The sequence below is a fragment of the Taeniopygia guttata genome, chromosome 36 (genome assembly GCF_048771995.1).
Source record: "Taeniopygia guttata chromosome 36, bTaeGut7.mat, whole genome shotgun sequence".
Lineage (NCBI taxonomy): Eukaryota > Metazoa > Chordata > Aves > Passeriformes > Estrildidae > Taeniopygia > Taeniopygia guttata.
Window position 1 is genome coordinate 4,142,693 of NC_133061.1, and position 13,589 is coordinate 4,156,281.

The 13,589-nt window shown below is 49.9% G+C and overlaps 2 protein-coding genes across 2 annotated transcripts in view; both read left to right on the forward strand.

Moving 5' to 3' along the window:
- Positions 1-13,589, forward strand: part of LOC140681477 (uncharacterized) — a 472,703-nt gene that overhangs the window by 248,487 nt on the left and 210,627 nt on the right.
- On the forward strand, positions 483-1,415 carry LOC140681461 (olfactory receptor 14J1-like). The gene has a single exon (XM_072921293.1). It carries the CDS (start codon positions 483-485, stop codon positions 1,413-1,415), a length of 933 nt encoding a protein of 310 aa, XP_072777394.1.

The window sequence follows — 13,589 nt, forward strand, 5'->3', positions numbered from 1 at the left end:
GGTGTTCTGACACTGAAAATGCTGCTGGGTTGGTGAAATGAGCAACGTGAGTCCTTGGCTGCAAATGTGGAGCTGGGCAGTGGTGGATCCATCTGCTCTCAGCAGTACCTGAGGGTTTGTAAGACAAACATGGGAGTGTGAGCATCCTTAATTTGAGGAAATGAAAGCCCAGAGAAACTCCAAGCAGAATGAAGTGACAGACCATGTCTCCCCAGTCTCCACTCATCCTGTAGCCTCAGGGAACCAACTCTGTTCTCCTGGAGGGCAGCAGAAATGCTGGGCATTTCTGATATCCAAGAATAGCAGGAGAGACATAGGGGGAGCTTAAAATGAAAACCTCTAAGCTCTTAAACACAGAAGAATATCCTTGTGTGTCACAGAGGAGGGTGTATGGGAAATGGCTTTGATTTTGGTTACAGGTAGCTCCTCCAGAACTTAACTATCCTTTTCTCTGAACAGGTGCCCATGTGCAGCCACAGCAAATGTCCAACAGCAGCTCCATCAGCCACTTCCTCCTGCTGGCACTGGCAGACACGCGGCAGCTGCAGCTCCTGCACTTCTGCCTCTTCCTGGGCATCTCCCTGGCTGCCCTCCTGGGCAACGGCCTCATCATCAGCGCCGTAGCCTGCGGCCACCACCTGCACACGCCCATGTTCTTCTTCCTGCTCAACCTGGCCCTCAGCGACCTGGGCTCCATCTGCACCACTGTCCCCAAAGCCATGCACAATTCCCTCTGGGACACCAGCACCATCTCCTACACAGGATGTGCTGCTCAGCTCTTTTTCTTTATGTTCTTCATGTCAGCAGAGTATTTCCTGCTGACCATCATGTGCTACGACCGCTACGTGTCCATCTGCAAACCCCTGCACTACGGGACCCTCCTGGGCAGCAGAGCTTGTGCCCACATGGCAGCAGCTGCCAGGGCCAGTGCCTTTCTCAATGCTCTGCTGCACACAGCCAATACATTTTCCCTGCCCCTGTGCCATGGCAATGCCCTGGGACAGGTCTTCTGTGAAATCCCCCAGATCATCAAGCTCTCCTGTGCCAAATCCTACCTCAGAGAACTTGGGCTCAGTGCTGTTACTGTGTCTGTGGGATTTGGATGTTCTGTGTTCATTGTTTTCTCCTATGTGCAGATCTTCAGGGCTGTGCTGAGGATCCCCTCTGAGCAGGGACGGCACAAAGCCTTTTCCACCTGCCTCCCTCACCTGGCTGTGGTCTCTCTGTTCCTCACAACTGTAGTATTTGCTCACCTGAAGCCCCCCTCGATGTCCTCCCCATCCCTGGATCTGGCCCTGTCAGTTCTGTACTCGGTGGTGCCTCCAGCCCTGAACCCCCTCATTTACAGCCTGAGGAACCAGGAGCTCAAGGCTGCAGTGTGGAGACTGATGATTGGATGGTTTCAGAAACATTGAACTGCTGGCAAATTTCTGCAAATCACTTGTAATAAAAGTAATTTTTGATACTTCTTGTTGGTTTCCTTTGAAGGTTCTTTTTCTTTGTTTGGCATTTTAATGTTTTCCACAAAGAAATGTCATTCCTTGTGCCATTTCTCATTTGGTTTCCCTCCACCTTCCCTGTGCCCACAGAATGTGTCAATGAGGGGCTGCACTCTTGGTGGCTTTAAAGGAACTAAACGATCTCCCAGCGCAGTTTTCTGCAGAGATGCCCTTTTGTTGCCTTCTCTGGAGCTGCAGCAGCAATGTCTGTGTGCAGAGCTGGGGCAGATCAATGCTGGCACAGCAGCTCTGGTCCTGCTGGCCACACCATTCCTGATCCAGGCCAGGAGCCATTGGCCTTCTTGGCCACCTGGGCACACGGCTGGCTCATGTCCAGCCTGCTGTCCATCAGTCCCTGCAGGTCCCTTTCTGCCTGGCTGCTGTCCAGCCACTCTGTCCCCAGCCTGTAGCGCTGCAGGGGTTGTTGTGGCCAAAGTGCAGGACCCGGCACTTGGCCTTGTTAAACCTCACCTTGTTGGGTTTGGCCCTGGGTCCAGCGTTTCCAGGGTCCTGTGCAGAGCCCTCCTACCCTTCAGCAGATCAACACCCACATCCAGCTTGGTGTCATCTGCAAAGATATCCTTGTTCCCAGGGGCTCCTCACTGTCACAAAGTCCCTTTGGTTACACCAGGCCCTGTACTGTCACAGTGGCCCCTTGGTTCCATGGGGCCCCAAAATGTGACAATGGACTCCTTGGTTCCATGGGGCTTCACAGTGTCACAATGTTCTCGTTGGTGCCACAGTTTCACAGTGGCCCCTTGGTTCCATGGAGCCCCAGGGTGTCACAAAGGCCCCATGGTCACATGAGGTCCCACACTGTCACAATGCTCTCTGTGGTTCCACAAGTCCCCTCAGTGTCACAATGGATTCCTTGTTTCCACGAGCCCACACAGTGTCACAACAGCCTTCCAGATTCCTGGAGGCCCCAGAGTGTCACAGTGGCCCCTTTGTTACACAAGGTCCTGCAGTGTCACAATGTCCCCTTGGTTCCATGAGGCCCCACAGTGTCAGAAGGGCCCCTTGGTTCCCCTGGGCCCTGGACTCTCCCAATGCTCTCCTTGGTTTCGCAGTGTCACAATGGTGAAACCCCTCGGTTACACGAGGCCCCGCAGTGTCACCATGGCCTCTGTGGCTCCACCAGGACCCAGTGTCATGGGGACTCCCTGGTTCCATTGGGCCCCAGAGCACCACAATGGAGCCCTGGGTCTATGGGGCTGCACAGTGTCACCATGGTCCTCTTAGTTCCACCAGGCCCTGCAGTGTCACAATGGCCCCAGAGTGTCCCAATCTTCACAGAATGACCGAATCAAATAGGCTGGAAAAGAACTTTGGGATCACCAAGTCCAACCAATGCCCTAATACCACCTTGTCACCCAGACGATGCCACTGAGTGTCACTGGAGAGGGACAGTGACTCTGCCACCTCCCCCCTGGCCTGCCCATTCCAGTGCCCACTCACCCTTTCTGTGAAGAACTTCTTCCTCTTGTCCAGCCTAAACCTCCCCTGGTGCAGCTGAAGGCTGTGTCTTCTTGTCCTGCCCTCCAGCAGATCCACACTCACACCCAGCTTGGTGTCACCTGCAAATTTGGTGATGGTGGGCTCGATCCCCTCACCCAGATCATCGGTGAAGATGTTAAACAGGACTGGGCCCAACACAGATCCCTGGGGACAGCACCAGGGACTGGACACCAGCTGGGTGCAGCACCATCCCCACCCCTCTCTGGGCCCAGCCTCCAGCCAGCTCTTCCATCTCCCAGCCAGGAGGGAACCTGCCCAAGCCGTGGGCTGCAGCTTTTCCAGGGAATGCTGTCAGAGACAGTGTCCAAGGCTTTGCTGAAGTCCAGATGGACACATCCACAGCCTTTCCCACATCCACAGGTGGGTCACCTGGTTATAAACAGAGATCAGGTTGCTCTTAAATCCACGCTGGCTGGCTCTGACCCCTCGGCCATCCTGTGGGTGCCCTGTGGTGGCACTCAAGGTGATCTGTTCCATAACCTTGCTGGGCACCGAGGTCAGGCTGACAGGCCTGGAGCTCCCCAGCTCCTCCTTCCAGCCCTTCTTGGGGATGGGCTCACACTGGCACCTCCAGTGCTCTGGGACCTCCCTGGTGAGCCAGGACTGATGGTAAATGATGGGGAGCAGCTTGGGGAGCTCATCCACCAGCTCCTTCATCCCCCTTGGATGGATCCCATCCCATTGTTATGTGTAGTAGATACAATTTGCGCCATTTCTAATATGATATATGTGATATTTAATATTTGTTAGAGTAGACATTTTTGTATTAGGATTTCCCCCCCACCCTCACAGGCGCAGGTGAGACCGGGTGTAGATTGGAAACTGATTTAAAAGTAAGAAGGTGCAGCTCACCAGGAGATGGGCCATGTCTGGGGAGATACAGAAACGCCAGGTGCTGATCGTTCGCGTGAACGACCCGAGATGGATATCATAGAAATCCTCAGGCAGATACATGTGAATACAGCGTTCCTGAATTCCCCTAAATTTCATCAAGGGATTCAACAAACTCCAGACAGTGATTTGTTCTCCCTCATCACCAAAAAAGAAAATCTTATTAACATATGGACTCTGAATAGAAGAAAAGACTGATTGTTGAAATCTTGGCCTCAGGCGGAATTTTCCCTATAAAAACCACTTGTGCCAGGATGGAGCTGTTTGGGCATGGAGGAAAACCTCTGATGAGGCTGACTCCTTGTTGCACACCCAGGGCCGACCCTGGACTCGGCTCTGTTCTTTCCTTGTGGCTGGCTAGATAGAATTTTATTGCAAAAGAAATATTTTATTTTTCATAATCTTTTGGCTGGACAAATTTTCATTTATAACATTGAATCATATTTTTATGCATAAACAAAATGTTAATAGTTATTATGCTAAAATTAATTAATTTAATTCATTTAATTAAAATTTAACTAAAGTTTAATTATGAAGTGAAATACATAGTTTTTAAAAAATGTTTTGGGATGTCAGTCCCAGGTGGGCAATATCTGGGGGTAAGGGGCATGTGGTAAATGGATGTGATTCATGCTGAGTAAGTTGTTGTCCTAGATTGCAAGGAAAGATGTGTTCAATTGCTATCTGTTAGAGGTTGGTTCACTGCATTGCTTATTTAATCTTTTTATTTTTTTCCCTAATACAGAATAGTTATTCCTGCTCCCATATTTTTGCCTGAGAGCCCCCCTTAACTTCAAATTTATAGCAATTCAGAGGGAGGGGGTCTACATTTTTTTTTTCCGCATTTCTGGGGAGGCTCCTTCCTTCCTTATCAGACTCCTGTCTTTGCAAACCAAACCAGATTTTGGCACCCAACGTGCAGCTCGAGGGCACAGAAACAAAAAAGGGAATAACAGTTCTTGAGGAATCCAATTTTTGTGCTGCTACAGAAACCTCGTTAAGCGGCACCCTGGGCTCCAGCCTGCCCTGGTTTGGGTGACACGGAACCGTGGCTGCATTTCTCCATTTGCAGGCCCTTATCTAAACATGGCTCCTACGGCCAAGGCTGCTGTGGCTGTTCTCCGGTTTGCTCTATGGGTGAATAAGGGGAAGAATTCATGGATTTTTAACTTCCTCTGGGAAGCAGGCACATGGATTCACAGCTATCACACACTAACTGTGCTTTTGGGGTTACTTTAATAATGGCACCTACTGTGAGGAAATGACACCAGGGGAAATTTTCTCCCAACCCTTTAACCATCTCTTTGGGTCTGCCCCACCAGTTTTCAAAGGGTTCAGATCCACTCCAAATACCAATGATATCATACAGGGGCTGGTGTTGCTGTTAGCCCAGTTCTATTTAGCACTGAGAGACAAGGGAAGATTAACCTGGTCCACCCGCAGGCGCCCTGGTCCATGTTCCCTCAGTTCCATGGGGCCCCTCAGTGTCCCAATGGTCCCTCGCTTCCAGGAGGCCCTGAGGTGTCACAATGCCCCCTTGGTGACACCAGGCCCTGAAGGGTCAGAATGGTCTCCATGGTTCCATCAGGCCCCACAGAGTCATAATGGTCTCTGGGTCCATGAAGCCCCGTGGTGTCACCATGGCCCCTTGGTTCCATGGGCTCCAGTGGTGCCACAATGATCTCCTTGGTTCCATGAGGTGCCCACAGTGTCACAGTGATCCCCATGGGAAGGAAAGAACCGAGCCCCAGTGTGGCAGGGGCAGCCACCAGAGGCCAAGGGCAGCCAGGCTTGATAGTAGTGGCAGATTTTGTCTGGGAGCAAGCCTTGGTTATAGGGAATTTTAGAGGTGGAATCCCACTTTCAGACATGGACATCTGGGGGAGAAGGACGGTCCTTTTCCATAGGAAGAAAAGCACGGAACACCGGTGTTTGAGGGGCAGATAAATGGCGGCCACCAGAGGCCTAAGGCAGCCACACCTCTCTGTCCTGGTAGCTTTTGTCTGAAAACAACCCTTGGATATAGGGAATCTGGGAGGTGGAATCCCAGTTTCTGCCATTTCTCCGTACATAAGGATGTTTTTTTGTATAAGAAGGAAAGCACAGAGGGCAAGTGTTTCTAAGGGAGAGGAGAGGAGAGGAGAGGAGAGGAGAGGAGAGGAGAGGAGAGGAGAGGAGAGGAGAGGAGAGGAGAGGAGAGGAGAGGAGAGGAGAGGAGAGGAGAGGAGAGGAGAGGAGAGGAGAGGAGAGGAGAGGAGAGGAGAGGAGAGGAGAGGAGAGGAGAGGAGAGGAGAGGAGAGGAGAGGAGAGGAGAGGAGAGGAGAGGAGAGGAGAGGAGAGGAGAGGAGAGGAGAGGAGAGGAGAGGAGAGGAGAGGAGAGGAGAGGAGAGGAGAGGAGAGGAGAGGAGAGGAGAGGAGAGGAGAGGAGAGGAGAGGAGAGGAGAGGAGAGGAGAGGAGAGGAGAGGAGAGGAGAGGAGAGGAGAGGAGAGGAGAGGAGAGGAGAGGAGAGGAGAGGAGAGGAGAGGAGAGGAGAGGAGAGGAGAGGAGAGGAGAGGAGAGGAGAGGAGAGGAGAGGAGAGGAGAGGAGAGGAGAGGAGAGGAGAGGAGAGGAGAGGAGGAAGTGGCTCCTGTGAGGCCAAGCCAGCCAGACCTGTTTCTCCTGGAAACTCTTGTCATGGGGAAATCCTTGGATATATTGAATTTGGGATGAAGAATCTCAGTTTTGACCACGGACACCTTTAGAAAAAAGAAGGTTCTTTTCCATTAGAAGGAAAGCACTGAGCCCCAGTATTTCAAAAGCTGATGAGAAGGAGCCCCCAAGGGGCCAAAGGCAGCCAAACCTGTCCGTCCTGGCAGCTTTCACTTGGGAGCAATCCTTTGATGTACTGAGTTTTGGAGGTGGAATCCCAGGTTTAGCCATGGGTGCTGGACAGGAAGAAGAGTTCTTTTCATTAGGAAGGAAAGTACAGAGCCCCAGTGTTTCAGAGGAACATGAGTGCCAGACCTCAGGAAGCCAAGGCCAGCCAGACTTGTGATTCCTGGCATCATTTTTCTGGGATCTATGTTTGTATTTAGGGAATTTGGGAGGCAGATCCCAAATTTTGGCCATGGGTGCCTGGTCGAGATGGATGCTTTTTAAGCAAGAAAAGCACACAGACTCAGTGACTGAAAGGCAGATGAGAGGTGGCCCCTGGGTGGCCAAGGCAGCCCGACCTGTTTCTATTTGCAGATTTCATCGGGGAAAAATCTTTGCATATAAGGAAATGTGGGGAAGGAATCCCAGTTCCATAGGCCCCTGGAGAAGAAGGACAGTTCTCTCCCATAGGATGACGAAGCAAAGAGTCAATTGTGACCCTGGGGTCCCACGTAACCAAGGGGCCATGGTGACACAGCAGGGCCACGTGGATCCAGTGGTCCATGGTGACACTGCCCATCCAAGGAGACCATGGAGACACCCCCAGAACCTCATGGAACCAAGGAGTCCATGGTGACCCAGCGGGGCTGCATGGAGCCAATGGTCCATGGTGACACTGCCCATCCAAGGAGGCCATTTGGACACTGCAGAAGCTCATGGAGCGAGGTGGCCATTGTGACACTGAAGAACTTAATGCCACCAAATATCCATGGGGACACAGCAGGGCATCATGGAACCCAGGAACGGCTGTTGGCAGTGCGGAAACTCCTGGAACCAGGGGCTGTTGTGGCACTGCAGAACCAACACAGCTGCTGCACCTTGTCCCCTGCCCTGCACAGCTCCTTGGGAGGCACGGCAGGAGCAGCACCCTGGGAGCCTTGGGAATGCCCCTCTGGGATCCATGGCACACACTGCCAGGGGCTGGAATTCCAGTTCCCAGCCAGGAAAAGATGTTCCTGCCCTTGAAGGTAAAGCTCTTATGTAAGAGCCAAAAGCCAAATGGAGCAAGATCCTACAGGGACATTTCACTGCCAGCCTTCATAACTTCACCCATGGTTGTCGTAGCTCATGGATTGGGAATTAAATCAGGACAGGGTCTTTGGTGGGAGCTGCCCTGGGTCAAGGGAGACACAGAGAGAGAAACAGAGCAGGCAAAGTGTTATGGGTAATAGACATAATTTGCGCCTTTCCTTATATGAAATATATAATGTTAAATACTTGTTTGTACTAGCCTCCCCCCCCCCCGTCCCCCCCCCTTCTCCTCCCCTCCGAGGCCAGGTGTATGTTAAGAAGCTCATTTACAAGTGAGAAGATACAGCTAGCCAGACGCCAGACGATGGGCCATGGCGCTGATCATCGCGTGAACAACCCGAGATGGATATCTCTGGAATCCCCAGACAGATCCATGTGGATTCAACAAACTCCAGACACTGAATTATTAACACATGGACTCTGAATAGAAGAAAGGACTGATTACAAAAATCTTGGCCTCAGGCGGAATTATCCCTATAAAACTTGCTTGTGCCAGGATGGAGGTGTGTGGGCATAGAGGAAAACCTCTCCTGAGGCTGACTTCTTGTCGCACACCCAGGGCTGACCCCGGGCTCGGCACTGTTTTTTTTTCCCTTCTCCTTTCCTTATTTTTTCCTGTGGCTGGCTAGATAGAATTTGACCGCAAATAAAACTGTTTTGTTTTTTTAATTTGGCTGAATAAACTTTCATTTATAACAAACTTGGTGACCCTGACGTGATCTGGTTTGGGGGTATCCTGGGAGTTCCCTCTCCTAGATCCGGGCGGCGCCCTGCTGATTTTAGCAGCCGGACAGGACTGCAGAACCCCACGGAACCAACCAGATTCCAAAAGCCATATTAAGGAAAGGATATAAACGGGCCCAGAGCTCTCGGAATTCGGAGCTAAATCTCCAAGGCTGCAGCAATTTTTCACTCGTAAAATCAACGTGCACGAAGAATCCACGCGGGAAAAGGAGCCGTGAGTACTGCGTGGTTGGGTGGCGCGTGGGTGGGTGTGTGTTTGAGTGAGACGTGGCATAGCCACGGCGCGAGTGCGATCCCCAATAAACCGCAGTTCCACTAGCCCGCGAGGGACGTGGTCGGCTAAGGGGGAAGCGAAAGGACTCGGGTTTAACTCACAACACGCATACGACCTGAAACTCTGGGAGTTTACAGGGATCCACTCACGGACGGGTCGGGGGAGGGAAGGTACGTTCTTGTGGACTCGAGAAATTGGTAAACCTCACCGGCTCTGGGCTCGGGGAGCCCAGGAAAACAGGTAAAAGAGAGCTCACTCATTTTCCAGCCGAAAAACCCACAGATCGGTTCGCTGTGTGGTTATTTAGGTTGACAAGGTTCGGTCAGAAAAAGACCGGTTTAAACACTTGGTAAACTCAGTTCGGGATTGGAGTGAAATACACATTTTAGCACGCGGGTAACTGACTTCTCGGAACAACTTGTGGACACTGACTTGGAATACGGTAAGGAATTTTTTAATATGGGACAGAAAACCAGCAAAGTGCGGGGAGGACCACGAAGGGAAAACCCTAAGCCGGGAAGGAGTGAACTCCTAGAAACAAGAAAAGGTAAGCATTCAAAAATAAGGGAGGGGAAAAAGGACGAATTCCCTGAGATTCCGAGGGAAAGTCCCCTGGGCTGGATGTTAGAACACTGGGAGGACTGTTCTGTTAGACGGAAAAGGTCCAAAGAAAAAATGATACACTATTGTGTAGAAGTATGGGGAAATATGGAAATTGGAAAATTCCAATACTGGCCCGCCTTTGGTACCTTCGAGATTAAGCTCTGCCAAGCACTTTTGGATCACTTGTATGAGGAAGAGGAATGGGACAATGAGGAATTGGACTATGCCAGGCTATGGGAATGTGCCAGCGCGCGGCTGTTCCCTATTAAAACCTCTGGCAGCCAGGTGAGCTCGAAAAAAGACTTGGGAACCCCTAGAGAACCTGCCCCCCCCATACCAGGTTCCCCCAACTCAAGCACTGGCCCCGGCAGTTCCCCCATCAGCGCCCTCGGCTCAGTCTGCACTACCACCTAATACACAAGTCTCTGATGCAGGCGCTCCGGGACCGTCCCAACCCCCACCCCCCCTCTCCACACAGCCCGGGGAAACACACACATGCGCATGCCACACCAGGGAAAGCACGTCCCCTCCTGCCAGTAGAACTCGGCAAAAAACAAGGAAAGAATACACGGGAGATAGCGATGATGAAAGGGACAGACCGAATCTATACCCCTTAAGGGAAGTCCCCACGGCTCCCGGAATAATTGGGTTTGTAAATATTCCCATTAACACGGGAGATGTAAGGGCTTTCAAAAAGGAAATGGGAAAATTGATGGATGATCCATTGGGGGTGGCAGAAAGGTTGGACGAATTTTTGGGAAACAGTATATATTCATATGATGATATCTCGGCTATATTAAGATCCTTGTTTAATGCTGAAGAGCGAGATATGATAAGGCAGGCTGCCATCAAGGACTGGGAATTCAGAAACCCCCAGGGTGGGAGCAGGGCAGAAAAGTGGCCAGAACAAAGACCATCATGGAATGCTCAGGTGGAAGCAGACCGGGAAGAAATGATCAGACTAAGGAATATGGTAATACAAGGTATTCGAGGAGCGGTTCCAAGGAGACAAAATATTAGTAAGGCATTGGGAGAATGCCAGGGGAAGGATGAGACTCCTACGGACTGGCTGGAGAGGCTTAGGAAAAGTCTTCAAATGTATTCTGGCACTGACCCTGACTCTCCTGTGGGAACGGTCCTTTTAAAAACACAATTCGTCGCTAAATCATGGGAAGACATTCGAAGGAAGTTAGAAAAAATAGATAATTGGCAAGAGAAGAGCTTACAGGAACTATTGAGGGAAGCACAAAAGGTGTATATGAGAAGGGATGAAGAGAAACAAAAAACGCAAGCCAGGGTGTTGGTGGCGGCAGTAAGGGAAGCACAAGCACAAACGGCGGCTGAGTCATCAGCTCCAGCCCGGGGGCCCCCGGGAAAGTCGGCACACACCCAAAAGAAAAACAAACAGGTAAGTGCCCCTGAATGTTTTTACTGTAAAAAGAAAGGACACCTCAAGAGGGACTGTAAGAAACGAATAAAGGATGAAAAGGTCTTTCAAGAAGAATAGAGGTGTCAGGGGCTTTATAATCTGGGGTCACGGACATCAAGAGAGCCCTTGATAAAATTAAAAGTTGGACCCCAAAGACAGGAACTAGTCTTTTTAGTTGATTCTGGAGCAGAAAAAAACACAGTTCAAAGACTGCCTCCTGAATGTATCAAAGGTAAGGATTTCATGACTGTGATTGGGGCTAAAGGAGAGCCCTTTCAAGTCCCCGTCCTAAGGAATGTAGAAATAGAATCAGATAATAAAATCTGTGTTGGGGATGTTTTATTAGTAGAAGAAACAGAATACAATTTATTGGGAAGGGACTTAATGGTGATGTTAGGAATAAGTATAATTGCAAAGGACTCACAACTCATGGTAAGTTTATACAACCTAACTACTGAGGATGAAAAGAAAATTGATCCCAGGGTCTGGCACATTCCGGGGGAAGCTGGAAAATTAGACATGGAACCAATTCACATTGAAATTGAGAGACCTGACGACCCCATAAGGGTAAAACAATATCCCATTCCTCTAGAGGGAAGGAAGGGATTGAAACCAATAATCGAGGATTTAATAAAAAGAGGCACTTTAGAGCCCTGCATGTCAAGACATAATACACCTATATTGGCAGTCCAAAAATCAGATGGTAATTATCGGCTAGTACAAGACTTAAGAGCAGTAAATCAAAGGACAAAAACCCTGTTTCCCACGGTCTCTAATCCATATACTTTGCTAAATAATGTGTCCCCAGATGACAAGTGGTATAGTGTGATCGACCTAAAGGATGCCTTCTGGACTTGTCCTCTAGCTGAGGGAAGCCGTGATTATTTTGCCTTCCAATGGGAGGACCCGGACACACATAGAAAGCAACAACTAAGATGGACTTCTCTTCCTCAAGGGTTTGTAGACTCACCAAATCTCTTTGGCCAAGCCCTGGAAAAGGTGCTTAGCGAGTTTGTGCCAGTCCAGGGAACCAAACTATTGCAATATGTAGACGACTTATTAGTAGCTGGCTCTAAGGAGGACGAAGTAAGGACTGGAACTATAGCTCTGTTAAACTTCCTGGGAGGACGAGGGTTGAAAGTTTCAAAGTCTAAATTACAATTCACTGAACCTGAAGTGAAATACTTGGGACATTGGCTGACAAAGGGAAAAAAGAAACTGGATCCAGACCGGGTGGCAGGGATAATTGCATTGCCCCCTCCCCAGACAAAAAGAGAAGTCAGGCAATTGCTGGGACTTTTGGGCTTTTGCAGACAATGGATCGAAGGGTACAGTGAAAAGGTAAGGTTTTTATATGACAAACTTACCACAGACAGACTTAAGTGGACCGATAAAGATGAAGAGAGCTACAGAGGGTTGAAAGAAACCCTCATGGCAGCTCCAGTATTGAGTCTCCCTGACCTAAAAAGGCCCTTTCAGCTCTTTGTAGATGTGAACAACCACACTGCCCACGGAGTTCTGACCCAGGACTGGGCAGGGGCCAAAAAACCAGTTGGATATCTGTCCAAACTCCTGGACCCTGTCAGCAGGGGATGGCCCACCTGCTTACAAGCAATTGTGGCAGTAGCAATATTAGTGGAAGAAGCCAAAAAGGTAACATTCGGGGCTTCATTAACCATTTACTCCCCTCACAATGTGAGAAGCATCTTGCAGCAGAAAGCTGACAAGTGGCTGACAGATGCCAGGCTCCTGAAATATGAAGCTATTTTAATCCATTCCCAGGACCTGGAGCTAAAAACTACCCCAGCACAAAATCCTGCCCAATTTCTGTTTGGGGCAGTCCAAGGGCATCCTCCCCACGACTGTGTTGAAATGGTAGAATTACAGACCAAAATACGACCTGATTTAGAAGAAGAAGAACTCGAGGAAGGAGAAAAATGGTTTGTAGATGGGTCTGCCAGGGTGATAGATGGGAAAAGAAAATCGGGGTATGCAGTCATAGATGGAAGGACGGGAACAGTGATAGAATCTGGGCCCCTGAGTGCAGGGTGGTCAGCTCAGGCATGTGAACTGTATGCAGTATACAGGGCTTTGCTGGGTCTTGAAGGGAAAAAGGGGACAATTTTCACTGATTCCAAATATGCGTTTGGGGTGGTGCACACCTTTGGGAAAATCTGGGAAGAAAGAGGCCTGCTAAACACACGAGGGAAGGGATTGATTCATGAAGAATTAATTAAACAAATCCTAAAAGCCATTAGAGGGCCAGAAGCTATTGCTATAGTCCATGTAAAAGGACACCAAACCGGGATGCAATTCAGGGCTCGGGGGAACAATTTAGCAGACAAAGAGGCAAAAAGCGCTGCTTTGCTAAAGGTAAGTGCCCCAGAGATTGAAAAACGGGACGCTCAGGAATTCCCCCCCCACCCCTCTGAAACGGAGATCGAGGCTTATCGGAAGATCGGGGGACAGTTAGAAGGAGGTAAGTGGAAGTTACCAGATGGGAGAGAATTGTTGTCAAAGGAATACACCAGGAAGATTTTAAAAAGATTACACCAACAAACACACTGGGGGGCCCGGGCTCTGGCAGAGCAATTCCTGAGATTCTTCGGCTGCAAAGGCATATATGAATTAGCTAAACAAGAGGTGCAAGGGTGCATAACTTGCAAAAAAATAAATCGTGCAAA